This window comes from Polyodon spathula, chromosome 9 (genome assembly GCF_017654505.1).
Source record: "Polyodon spathula isolate WHYD16114869_AA chromosome 9, ASM1765450v1, whole genome shotgun sequence".
In the NCBI taxonomy this organism is placed as follows: domain Eukaryota; kingdom Metazoa; phylum Chordata; class Actinopteri; order Acipenseriformes; family Polyodontidae; genus Polyodon; species Polyodon spathula.
This window is the reverse complement of record NC_054542.1, coordinates 8,956,159-8,970,252: the sequence shown is the minus strand read 5'-3', so window position 1 is coordinate 8,970,252 and position 14,094 is coordinate 8,956,159. Positions and strand designations below refer to the sequence as shown.

General features: G+C 37.4%; 1 protein-coding gene across 1 annotated transcript in view; it reads left to right on the top strand.

Moving 5' to 3' along the window:
- The window catches only part of LOC121320404, a 33,160-nt gene that overhangs the window by 1,928 nt on the left and 17,138 nt on the right, over window positions 1–14,094 (top strand). The window contains exons 2-4 of the mRNA XM_041258697.1: window positions 8,981–9,304; window positions 11,203–11,499; window positions 12,542–12,835. Of these exons, the coding sequence (XP_041114631.1) occupies window positions 8,981–9,304; window positions 11,203–11,499; window positions 12,542–12,835 (915 nt within the window). The remainder of the gene's footprint in view (window positions 1–8,980; window positions 9,305–11,202; window positions 11,500–12,541; window positions 12,836–14,094) is intronic.

Genomic DNA, 14,094 nt, shown 5'->3' with positions numbered 1-14,094 from the left:
AAAGATGTCTCTCAATACTGAGCATTGGCTGCTCAAACTGTGCAAATTGATTTCTCTTCTAAAACGATACTATATGCACAGTGTTGCTTCAATCACAAAAATGAAGGTTAAACTGAGGAACTGCTATTATTAATGAGTTATTATGAGTCACTCGAGACTGGATTTGAAGTACATCTTTTTGTAGCACTCATGTTTACTGCATTAGACATCACCAGCTTCTGCAACACACAATAGGCAAAGTCAAAACGGAAGTGAGGGTCCAGTTTCACATTTAGTTATGTGGCTACATTTTGTGTGAACAGGTGCTTGAGATAAAAATTTAACTTAGATGAGAAATACATTTTTTTGCAAAACACCTGTGGATTGCATGATGGTGATCTATTTTAAGATCTACAGTACTGTGCAAAAGTTTTAGTCAGGTGTGAAAAAATGTTGTAAAGTAAGAATGCTTTCAAAAATAGACATGTTAATAGATTATATTTATCAATTAACTAAATGCAAAGTGAATGAACAGAAGAAAAATCTAAATCAAATCCATGTTTGGTGTGACCACCCTTTGCCTTCAAAACAGCATCAATTCTTCTAGGTACACTTGCACAAAGTCAGGGATTTTGTAGGCATATAGTCAGGTGTATGACTAAACAATTATACCAAACAGGTGCTAATGATCATCAATTCAATATGCAGGTTGAAACACAATCATAACTGAAACAGAAACAGCTGTGTAGGAGGAATAAAACTGGTTGAGGAACAGCCAAACTCAGCTAACAAGGTGAGGTTGCTGAAGACAGTTTAATGTCAAAAGTCATACACCATGGCAAGACTGAGCACAGCAACAAGACACAAGGTAGTTATATTGCATCAGCAAGGTCTCTCCCAGGCAGAAATTTCAAGGCAGACAGGGGTTTCCAGATGTGCTGTCCAAGCTCTTTTGAAGAAGCACAAAGAAACGGGCAATGTTGAGGACCGTAGACGCAGTGGTCGGCCGAGGAAACTTACTGTAGCAGATGAGAGACACATCATGCTTATTTCCCTTCACAATCGAAAGATGTCCAGCAATGCCATCAGCTCAGAATTGGCAGAAAACAGTGGGACCCTGGAACACCGATCTACTCTCCGGAGAGGTTTGGTCAGAAGTGGCCTTCATGGAAGACTTGCGGCCAAAAAGCCATACCTCTGACGTGGAAACAAGCCAAGCACTCAACTATGCACGAAAACACAGGAACTGGGGTGCAGAAAAATGGCAGCAGGTGCTCTGGACTGATGAGTCAAAATTTGAAATATTTGGCTGTAGCAGAAGGCAGTTTGTTCGCCGAATGGCTGGAGAGCGGTACACGAATAAGTGTCTGCAGGCAACAGTGAAGCATAGTGGAGGTCCCTTGCAAGTTTGGGGCTGCATTTCTGCAAATGGAGTTGGGGATTTGGTCAGAATTAATGGTTTCCTCAATGCTGAGAAGTACAGGCAGATACTTATCCATCATGCAATATCATCAGGGAGGCATCTGATTGGTCCCAAATTTATTCTGCAGCATGACAATGACCCCAAACATACAGCAAAAGTCATTAAGAACTATCTTCATCGTAAAGAAGAACAAGGAGTCCTGAAAGTGATGGTATGCCCCCCACAGAGCCCTGATCTCAACATCATCGAGTCTCTCTGGGATTACATGAAGAGAGAGAAGCAACTGAGGCTGCCTAAATCCACAGAAGAACTGTGGTTAGTTCTCCAAGATGTTTGCCAACCTACCTGCTGAGTTCCTTCAAAAACTGTGTGCAAGTGCACCTAAAAGATTTGATGCTGTTTTGAAGGCAAAGGGTGGTCACACCAAACATTGATTTGATGTAGATTTTTCTTCTGTTCACTCACTTTGCATTTAGTTAATTGATAAATATAATCTATTAACATGTCTATTTTTGAAAGCATTCTTACTTTACAGCATTTTTTTTCACACCTGCCTAAAACTTTTGCACAGTACTGTATATTTATTAAACTATTCAATACTTTGCAATTGATAAACTGTTACTGAAAAAAAAAGTGTTATCAGTAACAGTAGCCGATAGTCACTGAGGAATCAATGCAGAACAATAAGTGCTACCATGGCTGTCCTGTTTACAATGTTATGGCAGGTTAGTTTTTCCTTCTTTTTCTGAGTATCTCTGGTGTCTCCTTGTACTGTATTCAAAGGCTGTGGGTTCAACCCTCAAAAGAGCTTGCCTTAGACAGTCATGGCTCAGTAAATATTCAGGTAAAGTCTTTTAATTACTTTAGGCTTCACAAGAGAAGATAACAAATATGATTGAAGAATATTGAGTTTCATTAATGAAATTTAGTCTTTATTGAATCTATCTTTTAGCAGCTGCTGTGCAGTTGTCAAGCGTGTCAAGAAACATTTTCATTCACATTTATTCACCAGGGCCCTGGTGCTCTTGCATTGATTATGAGGATTGAGGACACTCCTCAGTTACATTTTTTTAATTGCTGCTGTACTATCAGAGAGTGAATATCCACATGCCCTATTATGTTAATAGGCATATAAAACAGAAAGAATTTTGTAAGAAAAACATCATTAAAAACATTGCCTTTTCAGTTTTAAAGTAAATATATTACTTCAAAGATCCTGGTACATACCTCAGAAGGTGTACAAAGAATATCTTTCTAAAACATAATTAAATGCCGTTTGTGTTCTCATTCTTTTACAACAGCTTATTAAACCGAATATGACAGCTTATTAAAACTGTGTCTGCATTTTAAACTAAATTAGCTCAAATTCATTTTAGTGAGAAACTTAGTTTGCACATTGCAGAGCTGAATTAAAAGTAGACATGCCTACAATAAAATGAATGTATAATGATTGTACTGAATTGTTCAAAGCGGGTGTGCTTAATTAAGTGGTTCAGTAGTCTGTGGTTAGAAAAGAAAAAAAAAAGGCGAAATCATCAGAGTACCTGAACCCTTTCATTTGGGGACAATCCCCAAACGTTTCTGTGGGCCCACAGGTGGAGGCGCGGAAGTGGGCCATTGTAGCTAGAGAGAGCGGTACAGCAGCAGTGCTGGAGGCAGTCCTCCCAGCACCCAGCCAAACACAATGAAACACTTCTCACATTCTAACAAGTATTTATTGGAAATATATACATTACATATGCATATTTAGAAACGTTTTTATAAACAGCGGTGCTGCAAGTTTTAAATAATAAATATTTGTATAAAAACTAACCAAGCTGCAATCTTTATAAGTGAAAATACATTTTAAAATACTAATTCCTCCGTTTAAACATAAAAATACTATCTTGTCTATACATTTGCCAGCTTTTCTGTCATTGTTAAAAAGCAATCAATAATTACTACAATTTTTAGAGGATTACTTCTATTATCATGTCTCTTAATTCACGTCAACAGGCACAGTTGGGTGCTATGGCACATTGTACTGCAGAGAAGGTTGCTGACAGTCCTGCCTTCATCTGCAACACTACCCTGTTGTACAATATATGCTCGATATAGTGGCCAGTGTCAGCTGTCTGTCCTCATTCATATTAGCGCCCACACTCTCCCCCATTCATTTCTCAACATCTTACAAGTAAAAAATAAAGTATTATTGATGTATATTTTGTTGATTGTTTATCTGCAGTAAAATAACATTTAAAAAACAAATTGCCATGGTGAATCGAGCTTGCAAGTAGCCTACATAAAATACAATATTCACAGCATTTTATGGAATGGAGATCAAAAGTGAAAACTGCACCTGAGGCTTGTCTGAGCTGCTGGACAAAGTATTTCAATTTAGAAATGATAACGTGGAGATCAGAATTCAATCACTGTATTAATCATTTCACAAATACTATATCCAGGTTGTGTAGGTTGCTGTGGGATCCTGTGGGATCCTTTGAATATACAGTATATATTACACTTCAGCTATCAACACCAGGCATCATACAATCTACAAGGATATCTACAAGAAACACAAATGGATGGAGATGCAGATGGATCACATTAGTTTACTGTAAAGCTACGTCTTAGTTGGTGCCTATCTTTGCGAGAGCAGAGTTCAAATCAGCATGAAGTTTTCACATCTACTCTCTCATATATATATATATATATATATATATATATATATATATATATATATATATATATATATATATATATATATATATCAAGAAGCTGATTAAACAGCATGATCATTACACAGGTGCATCTTGTGTTGGGGACAATAAAAGGCAACTCTAAAATGTGCAGTTTTGTCACACAGCACAATGCCACAGATGTCTTAAGTTTTGAGGGAGCGTGCAATTGGCATACTGACTGCAGGAATGTCCACCAGAGCTGTTGCCAGAGAATTGAATGTTCATTTCTCTACCATAAGTCGCCTCCAACATCGTTTTAGAGAATTTGGCAGTACATCCAAATGGCCTCAAAACCGCAGACCATGTGTAACCACACCAGTCCAGGACCTCCACATTCCGTTTCTTCACCTGAGGGATCATCTGAGACTAGCCACTCGGACAGCTGATGAATCTGTGGGTTTGCACAACAGAAGAATTTCTGCACAAACTGTCAGAAACCGTCTCAGGGACGCTCATCTGCGTGCTCGATGTCCTCACCAGGGTCTTGACCTGACTGCAGTTCGGCGTCGTAACCGACTTCAGTGGGCAAATGCTCACCTTCGATGGCCACTGGCATGCTGTAGAAGTTCGCTCTTCACGGATGAATCCCGGTTTCAACTGTACCAGGCAGATGGCAGACAGTGTGTATGGTGTTGTGTGGGCGAGCGGTTTGCTGATGTCAACGTTGTGAACAGAGTGCCCATGGTGGCTGTGGGGTTATGGTGTGGGCAGGCATAAGCTACAGACAACGAATACAATTGCATTTTATCGATGGCAATTTGAATGCACAGAGATACCGTGACGAGATCCTGAGGCCCATTGTCGTACCATTCATCCGCCGCCATCACCTCATGTTTCAGCATGATAATGCGCGGCTCCATGTCGCAAGGATCTGTACACAATTCCTGGAAGCTGAAAATGTCCCAGTTCTTCCATGGCCTGCATACTCACCAGACATGTCACCCATTGAGCATGTTTGGGATGCTCTGGATCGATGTGTATGACAGCATGTTCCAGTTCCCGCCAATATCCAGCAACTTCGCACGGCCATTGAAGAAGAAAGGGGCAACATTCTACAGTCCACAATCAACAGCCTGATCAAATCTAGGCGAAGGAGATGTGTAGCACTGCATGAGGTAAATGGTGGTCACACCAGATACTGACTGTTTTTTTGATCCATGCTCCTACCTTTTTTTTTTTTTTTTTAAGGTATCTGTGACCAACAGATGCATATCTGTATTCCCAGTCATGTGAAATCCATAGATTAAGGCCTAATGAATTTATTTCAATTGACTGATTTCCTTATATGAACTGTAACTCAGTAAAATCTTTGAAATTGTTGCATGTTGCGTTTATATTTTTGTTCAGTATATATACCCTAGTGATGCTGCATCAATGATTTCACAGTGGCCAGTTGACTCTCTTATCCAAATACCCACCTAGGTAAACAGAAGATTAAGAACATAAGCACCCAGGTGCTACTTTGAACAAACACAGTAATTGTTTTTGTTTAAGATACACAAAGTCTACCCTCCAACGAGTATAGGGGACATCAGTACCTATTTTTGGTGTTACTGTATCCACAAAGCATTTAAATAGTCAACATATACTGTAGTTTTATTGAAAAATTGCTTCCAAGATATAGTGACCCTATTCTGAAGTACTGTACAAAGAAAACAACTGCCACTTTTACGACTTTACAATTGTTCTATTCCGTCAGAAAATGTTCTGAAAGACGATCGAGATTCCAGTACTATATTAACAAGTCATTCGCAGTTTGCAAGTCATTCATGCATACATCAAATTTGTGCAAGTGTCTGTCAAATTATAGCCTTTAATTACTCAGCCAATCAGGTGTCAATACAGAACTATGAAAAATAACAGTGTGTGATGATATATTGTAAAATCATGTCGTTTAATCAGATTCAGACGAGCATTTCCTAAGGTATAGCCATCAACAGCAAACAAGTTGTCAAAAGAAGTAGGTTACCCTACATCATTCACAGTATTACGATGTAAAATAATGTGTTTATCTTGTTCAAGCAGTAAACATATCGGGTTGTCTATTTATTTGGTTTTCCATAGTAAAAGCATAACATGTAATAAAACATTGTGAAAGCATGGTAAGTAATAGGTAAGCATTGTAAAACACAGATAGGTATATCAAACCAGGGTAAACCATGGGAAATGTGTAAAAATATAGTACCATACTGTGGTAAGCATTTATAAGTGGACCTCTGGTGGCTGGGTAACTAAAAAAGAAAATGTGGTTAGTTAGTATCTAAATAAATATATAAAGAGTGGTTGTTAAATCTACCTGTTTCAGTATGTAACAAATACAGCAATGTAGCAGGGGTGTTTTGTTACAGCGTGGGTATCCACCGAGACAAGAGAGAGACACAGAGGGTTTGATGTTGAAAAGCCGCTCAGGCGTCCAGGCTTTATTGAAGTACACATAGGCAGTTGCAGAGGTTGGTGACTGCCACTAGGATACCAACAATGGTAGGCCTAGTGCAGAAAGACATGTACATGGAAATACAACAATACAAAACACTGTACAAAAACAACTAAGAAAACAAAAGGTGGCCAAACTTGGGTCCTGCACTAGTCCCACTACACAGGGAGGTCCCGCACCAGGAACCTTCTTCCTAACACAGATTGATTATACTTTCTGGGGAGATTAAAATCCCCTCAATTAATCCCTCTCACAAACATTGCAGTTACCCCAGTATGCACACAGTGATAACTTCAACACAGAACACTGGGATACATGTGCTCGTTCTTGGTTGGTTCACTCACCCTGGTTCAGACACACAGTCATGAGGCTTTCTGCTTGAGAACGAAGGGCTGGCTTTTTCAGTGCCGTTTTAAAAGCATGTGGCCATGGTTAATTGATAATCAATTAGACAATTAACACCTGGCCACCTGCTGCTCATTAAGTTTCAATTAGGCAGTCTAATCTCCCAGCACTTTATTTTACAAAAATTAAACACATTATATTTCTAGTGAAACAAACCCATATTTTCTTTATAAACCCCACCAAAAAAAACACAATATTTACAGGGGTTGGCCTTAGCCTCGCCACAAGCAGTCACCTCTTTCTTTTTTTTTTTTACATTTTACCAACAAATCATTTAGGCATTGTCTGTCAATGTAAACAACTATGGGAAATGCTATAGTGGTATGCAAATGAGACGAGTAAGAATGTGCCTCCCTAATAATTGAAATTGTATGTGCTGATTCATGCCTTGTTCAAGCCATAGCCCGCTGAAAGGTGTCTCCTGTCAGAGTTTGTGAAGCAGTGGGATTTCCCTAATTTAAAATGTTGCCGAAGACTGAGTTTTGAACTGTGCGCTTAACCAGGCAATGTCTTTTCCATCAGTCACAGGTGTTTTGATGTGTTATATTCTCGTATGCTGAGTCAACATCAGAATTTATGTAACCACTGATATTAACACTCGACTTGACTCAAACTTTTCAGCTGATTGTAGTGTCTGTATGTTGTGTTTTAATAATAGCACCACTTTACATGCATTCTGAGCAAAAGAATACAACCGAGTGGTAGTTTCTAAATCAATTAGAAAGACACTGAGTGACGTTAAGCTGAAAAGTTCTCCAACTATATTGGAAAATATGTCACAGTATGTATAGCACAGAGCCTGTCACACTAAGGAAGGAGTTTGGTCTACTCTTTACACTTTTGAAGTGCATATGCAGCAGATTTTTTTCTATGGTGTTAAATGTTTATCTTAAATCGTATGTAGATGCACTGTCAATGCATTAAAGACCCCTTGTATATCCAGGTATACATATTCAATGTGTCTATAGTGACCACTCTGATAAATCCCCATAAAATACTACAAATATTTCCCATGTGAAACCATATGACGAAATGTTCAAAGGAGCAGTACCTGTGCCTTAATACCAGGGCTTCTCAAACTCGGTCCTGGGGACCCCGTGTCTGCTGGTCTTCATTCCAACTAAGCTCTCAATTACTTAACTATACCCTAATTTAATTGATAATTTGCTTAATTATATCTTTTTATTTGTTTTCAGCTCTTGAGCAGTTGCATATTCCAAGTTAGCCATAAAATTTTATAAGTAACTTGAACTGCAACTGTTTAAGAACTGAAAACAAGAAAAAGGGTATAATTAAGCAAATTATCAGTTCAGTTAATGGTCTAGTTAAGTAATTGAGAGCTCGGTTGGAATGAAAACCATCAGCCACAGGGGGTCCCCAAGTCTGAATTAGGGACCCCTGTTTTATACTGTATAAACAGGCTTGGCTATAATACTTAGAAAAATGTTGGGCACTTGACCTTTGTTCTTTTTTTTTTTTCCCAATTATTAATAAGTTTGGATGTTTACTCTCCAATAATCACTTTTGAGCCAACTAGTATTCTAAAAAAAAAAAAAAAAGATAAGAAGACGACAGTGAATCTGAAACCCAGGTACCCAGAAACCCAGGTAACCACCTGCTGCTGTGAATGCATTTAAACCTGGTCTATGTTCTAGAAATTTATAGCTGCTTAAAAATATATTTTGGTCTTTCAATTTTATTTAAATTGCTGTTTAAAACAAATGTTATTTTACATTATAATGTTTTAGAGTCTGTGAAAGCAGAAAAACTTGTGTTGGTCCACCATTTGTGAGTGTAAAAATTACTTGGATACCCAGATATGTTATTATTTTCTTTTTTTTTTTGGAGTGAAGTGCCTTCTATCTTTCCCTGGAAGTCTAAAGGTTATCCTGTTATGTTGTAAACGTGCTGCATGACCTTGTACTACAGATTTCTCTGCAGATCTGTTAACAATCACAGTTGTCTCGAAATATTTTTTGTGAAAGAAGTGTTAACCTTTTTTTCTTTTTTTTCTAATAGTATCTGAGAATTCCAAGAGGATCTTAATTCAGAAAAATGTCACAGGTCTGCTGGGTAAAGAAGCTATCTTACAATGTGAATATACTGGAATGGAAGAAGTATCATATTCCAACTGGTTTATAAAAAAAAACGGCGCAAAAGAAAAAGTTGCTGGCTATACTGCAAAGTCCTATGTAAAAAACCAACGCTTTAGTTCTCCACAGTCTAACAAAAACCTAACTGTCAAGATTAATAGAACTCAGCTTGAAGATGAAAAAATATATATTTGTGCTTTCTCTACTGATTCACAAGAACTGGAAGAAACACTCTATCTCACAGTTTTAGGTAAGACGTTTTTGCAAATTGTATTATTTTTGTGTGATTGATATTTTTTTTTTTTTTTTTTTTACAAACTGTCTCACACCTGATAACAGGATGTGGTGCTTAAAGAAGCAGACATATGTGCACAAATCACATCCTCTGGGGACACAGTCTGCTCTGTGAAAACCAATAGCTTTTGGAAACTATTTAAAGATCCTGTTGTTTTAAAACACCTCAAGTAAAAGTAACTCTTATTATGCATTTCAGTTGATCATGTCTGAGTTATGTGTTTGATTGGACATTAACATGGTGGCAGCAGATGGATTAGCTTCACAATACATTTCTTTCTAGTGCAAGCTTAGCACCTGATAGCACGTTAAAGTAGCTGCCCCTTACATTTTCATCATGTTTGCAATCAATCTGAGTAGTTCTTATTTCATTTACTGTTTTTTTCTATTTTTTGATAAGTCAGTGTTAAGGTGTTTTCAACAGTAAAGGAACTTTCAGTTCTCGACTTAGATACATGTGACAGCTAGAACCACCACAATGTCTTTGTAAACTAAAGAGCCAGAGACATCTAGTGATCTGTGACTTAGACTTTCATTTTTTTCTGGTACAAAGCAGTGCTCCAGATGCTGCCGGAACTATTGGTATCAATGGAACTATTCCGAAAGATGGCAATGGACAGTAAAAAACACATCTATGGAAATGTAATTTGGTGCTACTTATGTTTTTAATTACAAAAATGAATAACACAGATTGTTGTTTCTAGAGCTCATACATAACTATTAGCTGTATCTTGCTAGTGGTAAATTTGTTATTCATTAAACCCCCTCAAAATTAGTTGTTGTAAAATAGAGAACTAATGGCCAACTCAGGTAGTTCTGCATAAGAATACATGGGATATTTATCTGTCAGGGATATCATTATATTGCACTGACAAGGATCTGAATGCTGTAAAACATGCAAATAAATGACCATCTACAGTTGTTATGCATTTATTCAAATACCCCAAAATGTTTTGAAGACAGTGTATGTGTATCATAAGGTGTTAGGCACTACTACAGTGTGAGAAAGTGTTTTTTGTAGGAGTTATGCTTCATCACATTGCTCAGCCAGTGATTGTAGACTTTGAGGAACCTCTTGTCTGAGGTTGATTAACTCAGTTATCCTTACACTGTACCAACCAGGGTCTTTTTCTCACAGATCACAGCCAGTATGTCTAGACAACATGCAAATCATAACACAACAAAGTTAGCTTGCTGTGACAGCCATAAAGGTTTTTGTTTTTCTTTTGGAAGCTACACTACACTAACAGATATGAAAGTCTGTGTGCCCAAGCAAGATATGAAGACTTGAGTGAGAATATAGAAGCAAGTAGTACACAAAATGTTTGCCTACATTCTAGGTTAGGCTATAAATCCTTTGGTACAATGATGCACAGAGGAATAATAATTGGATCACTTACAGATACAGCCATAAATTTTAGCCTTGTCCTATGACTGCACCATAGCAAGGGCCAGGGTTGGGTTTTCCGACCTTTACATTATAAGCTACTATATGTATGCTAACAGATGACATTGTCTGCTATATATAGCCAGCATCAAAACATTTAAAAATGAAAAATGTATAGTGTTTTTTAAACAAAAAAACCCCAAAAAAACACCTAGGGCAGGAATTTGTAATCTAGCGAAAGTACACAGAACAAAGTAACCAAACCAGAAACAAACAGCTCAGAAATTGAGTTAAGATTGTGCTTCTGAGTCTGAAGTTGTTTCCTATTAGTTTTATAGTTGTAGTGGGTGTTTTTTTTCCTTTTAGACAAATAGCCCTAATAACAATTTTGAAAACCTAGCTTTGAGAATCCAACCCTTTATAGCCAACTGTTTAAATATATTTTCAATTCTTTTCAACTTTTAAAGTTCCACCAGATGTCTACATATCCAGCTCGGCACAAACAGAAAACGAAGATGAGCATCAATCTATTGAATGTGCAGCCTTCAATTCCAAACCAGCCGCTAATATCTCCTGGGTTGTATCTGGCCTTATTGCTGAGAGTATTAAACAAACAACAAATAAACACCTAAATGGCACATTGACCCAGAAGAGTGTATATAGATTCCCTACCTATTTACATGAAGGAAAGGATATAACTTGTATGGTAGACCACCCAGCATTTACTGAGGTAAAGACAATGATGATACAAGTGCCATCCTACAGTAAGTATTTTTAATTTAATTGAAACTCATTCTATGTGTCATTTGGTTTAATATGTTTCATTATGTCTTTCCAAAAGCAGTCTGGGTTGAACAAAACCTACAGTGAATATATAGTGTACAGGTCCTACCTTGCAAGCTTGGTTTAAATTTGCCATTTTAGAACAACAATTGAAAATGTTACTGTTTAGTATCTTAATTGCTTTTTAAACTCAAGAGAGGTCTGGGTAAGAGTTTATATGGGGCAGCCGTGTTGTAATGATGCAGTAAATAACTTTAGGAGAACAAGGCAACACAATGCAAAAGGGCTAGTTAATGTATCCTCTAACATGGCATTAAACAGGAAACACCTTACTCAAAACTATTAATCTTGATAGCACAGGTACAGCTGGTATTGGAAGTCTTCGTCTGGAACCATTTGTTTAGTCTTGGTGAGAGTTTCTCCCAGTGCTTATGGCCTATCCTGGATATTCACATAATCTCCTGTGCTCCTATGAGAAAGGTTGAAAGAAATGTTTGTGTTTCCATACCTGTAGAAGCCCCTTGTTAAATGTATAATAAGGCAGAAGCTGGGTGCAAACCGGTAACCACACACATACCTTAGCCACTATGCTAAAAAGCCCGACTCGTCCGCATTTGTGGCTATAGCGTTTTTAACCTCAGCTCACTGAAATGGGCAGAATCCTTAACAGCAGGGCATCACACAACCCAGCCTGTTAACTGTTTCCCTTAAAACTTGGTTATGAAATCTGAGTCACCGGTCCAGAGGTAACACAGGGCAGCAAACCCACAACCAAGCCTATGGAAGCGAGAGTCTTAAACACTTTTGAAAAGAGCCAAGCCAGTCTGCATTGGTTACTGAGCTTTTAACTTTATTTCCCCAGCCAGGGACAGAAACCGTAACAGCCCTGCATCACTCTGTTACAAATGTATTTATTTTTTCAGAAGTACATTAGGGATCAAATGTGTCCAGTATTTCTTCTGCAAACCTGAAATGTTACAAATTCTGACACTGCTAAAATGCATTATTTTCTTTTTACTAAAGCTGTCCCGAACACAACCGTTCAAATATATACAACAAATGAAAATGAAACTGAATATAAAACTATTGAATGCACAGCAGCTAAAGGCAAACCAGCAGCAAAGATCACTTGGGTCCTCCCTGAAAACAAAAGTGGGGAAATCAACTATGGTATTACAGCAGACAATGGGACCAAGACAGTTACCAGCACATACCGATTTCCAACACATCTGCATGAGGGGCAGAACATCACTTGTGTAATAGAACACCCTAAACTTTCCATTAAAGAGGTGAAAACCGTATCACTTCCAGCTTATTGTAAGTATTGATTCAAATGTAATTACCACATAATCCTGGCTTTGTTCTAATCATATATCATCTATGTTTGCTCTTGAAATTGCAGTGCATTATATAATTAGTTGAAAGGATGGTGAATGCGATCTGTTTGCTTTTTAGTTTTATTTGTATTTTAAATGTATAAGTCATTGAGCTTGAAATAAAACTAATGTGCTTTGGGTAGGCTATGCATGTTACAGTATATTATGAAAAATATATATAAAGCTGTACACTACTCCTATACAGTACAGTAGTAAAATCAAATGAAAGTTCCGGAAGACTCATTGTTAACTTAATATCTTTCACAGAAAATAATAATTTGAATGCTTGTCTGTTGCTTTCTGTAACAAACACATGTTGTTATTGGTTGCCATGTTTCATAGCTATGGGTGTTCATAGAATGCAAGCACACTCTGCTCTAACCGTTAAGCCTGAGTTCAGCTTTTTGGACCACAGCCTCAAGTTAAATAGCACAAGTTAAATACACCACATGGTCTCAATATAGCAGCACAAAACACTACCCAAAGTGTCACGACTGCCATTGAGCACAGTCTAAAAAAAGAGTGGCCAAGTATTGGATGAACATGGGGCCCAATTCCCCAATTTTTTAATGAACTATTTGTGACGGACCTTTTTGAATAATTAAATCAAGTTTTCTTTCCATGAAACCCTTTACAGCTGTTTTAGAGTTGATTTGTTATTGAATTTAAATTTTAAAGCGTTGTTCAACCAACAAGAATATTTCTAAACATACCTCAAAAAACTGTTTTGCGAATAGGGTTCCAAGGAGACAGAATTTCTCCCTTTCACATCTAGAGCGTAGTCCTTCCAGGGTAGGCTTGAGACAGCCAATCTTACAGCCAAATCTTATCTTATCCCTGTTCTGTCAATAAATAGAGATTTAGTCTCCTGTGCTGTCATGCATACCGGAATTGATTAATAGTTCTGGATTGTATTTCCTTTCCTTATAGGACAGTACACCCTAAGATAATCATGGTATTAAAAACATGCCAAGATAAATGTTGCAAAACTAATAGAGAACTATACAGCTTTGCTGCCAAGAAGCATAAACAGGAACAGATCATTATACAGGCCAACAAGGTTCATTTATTTGTTAAAAAATTTTTAAACTAGAGCATTCATTCTCTATGATTTATTATAGTATACACTGTAATGAGATTTAGATTGAAAGACACATATTCTCATCATTCCATAAACAGTACTGTATTATTTAAGTTTTT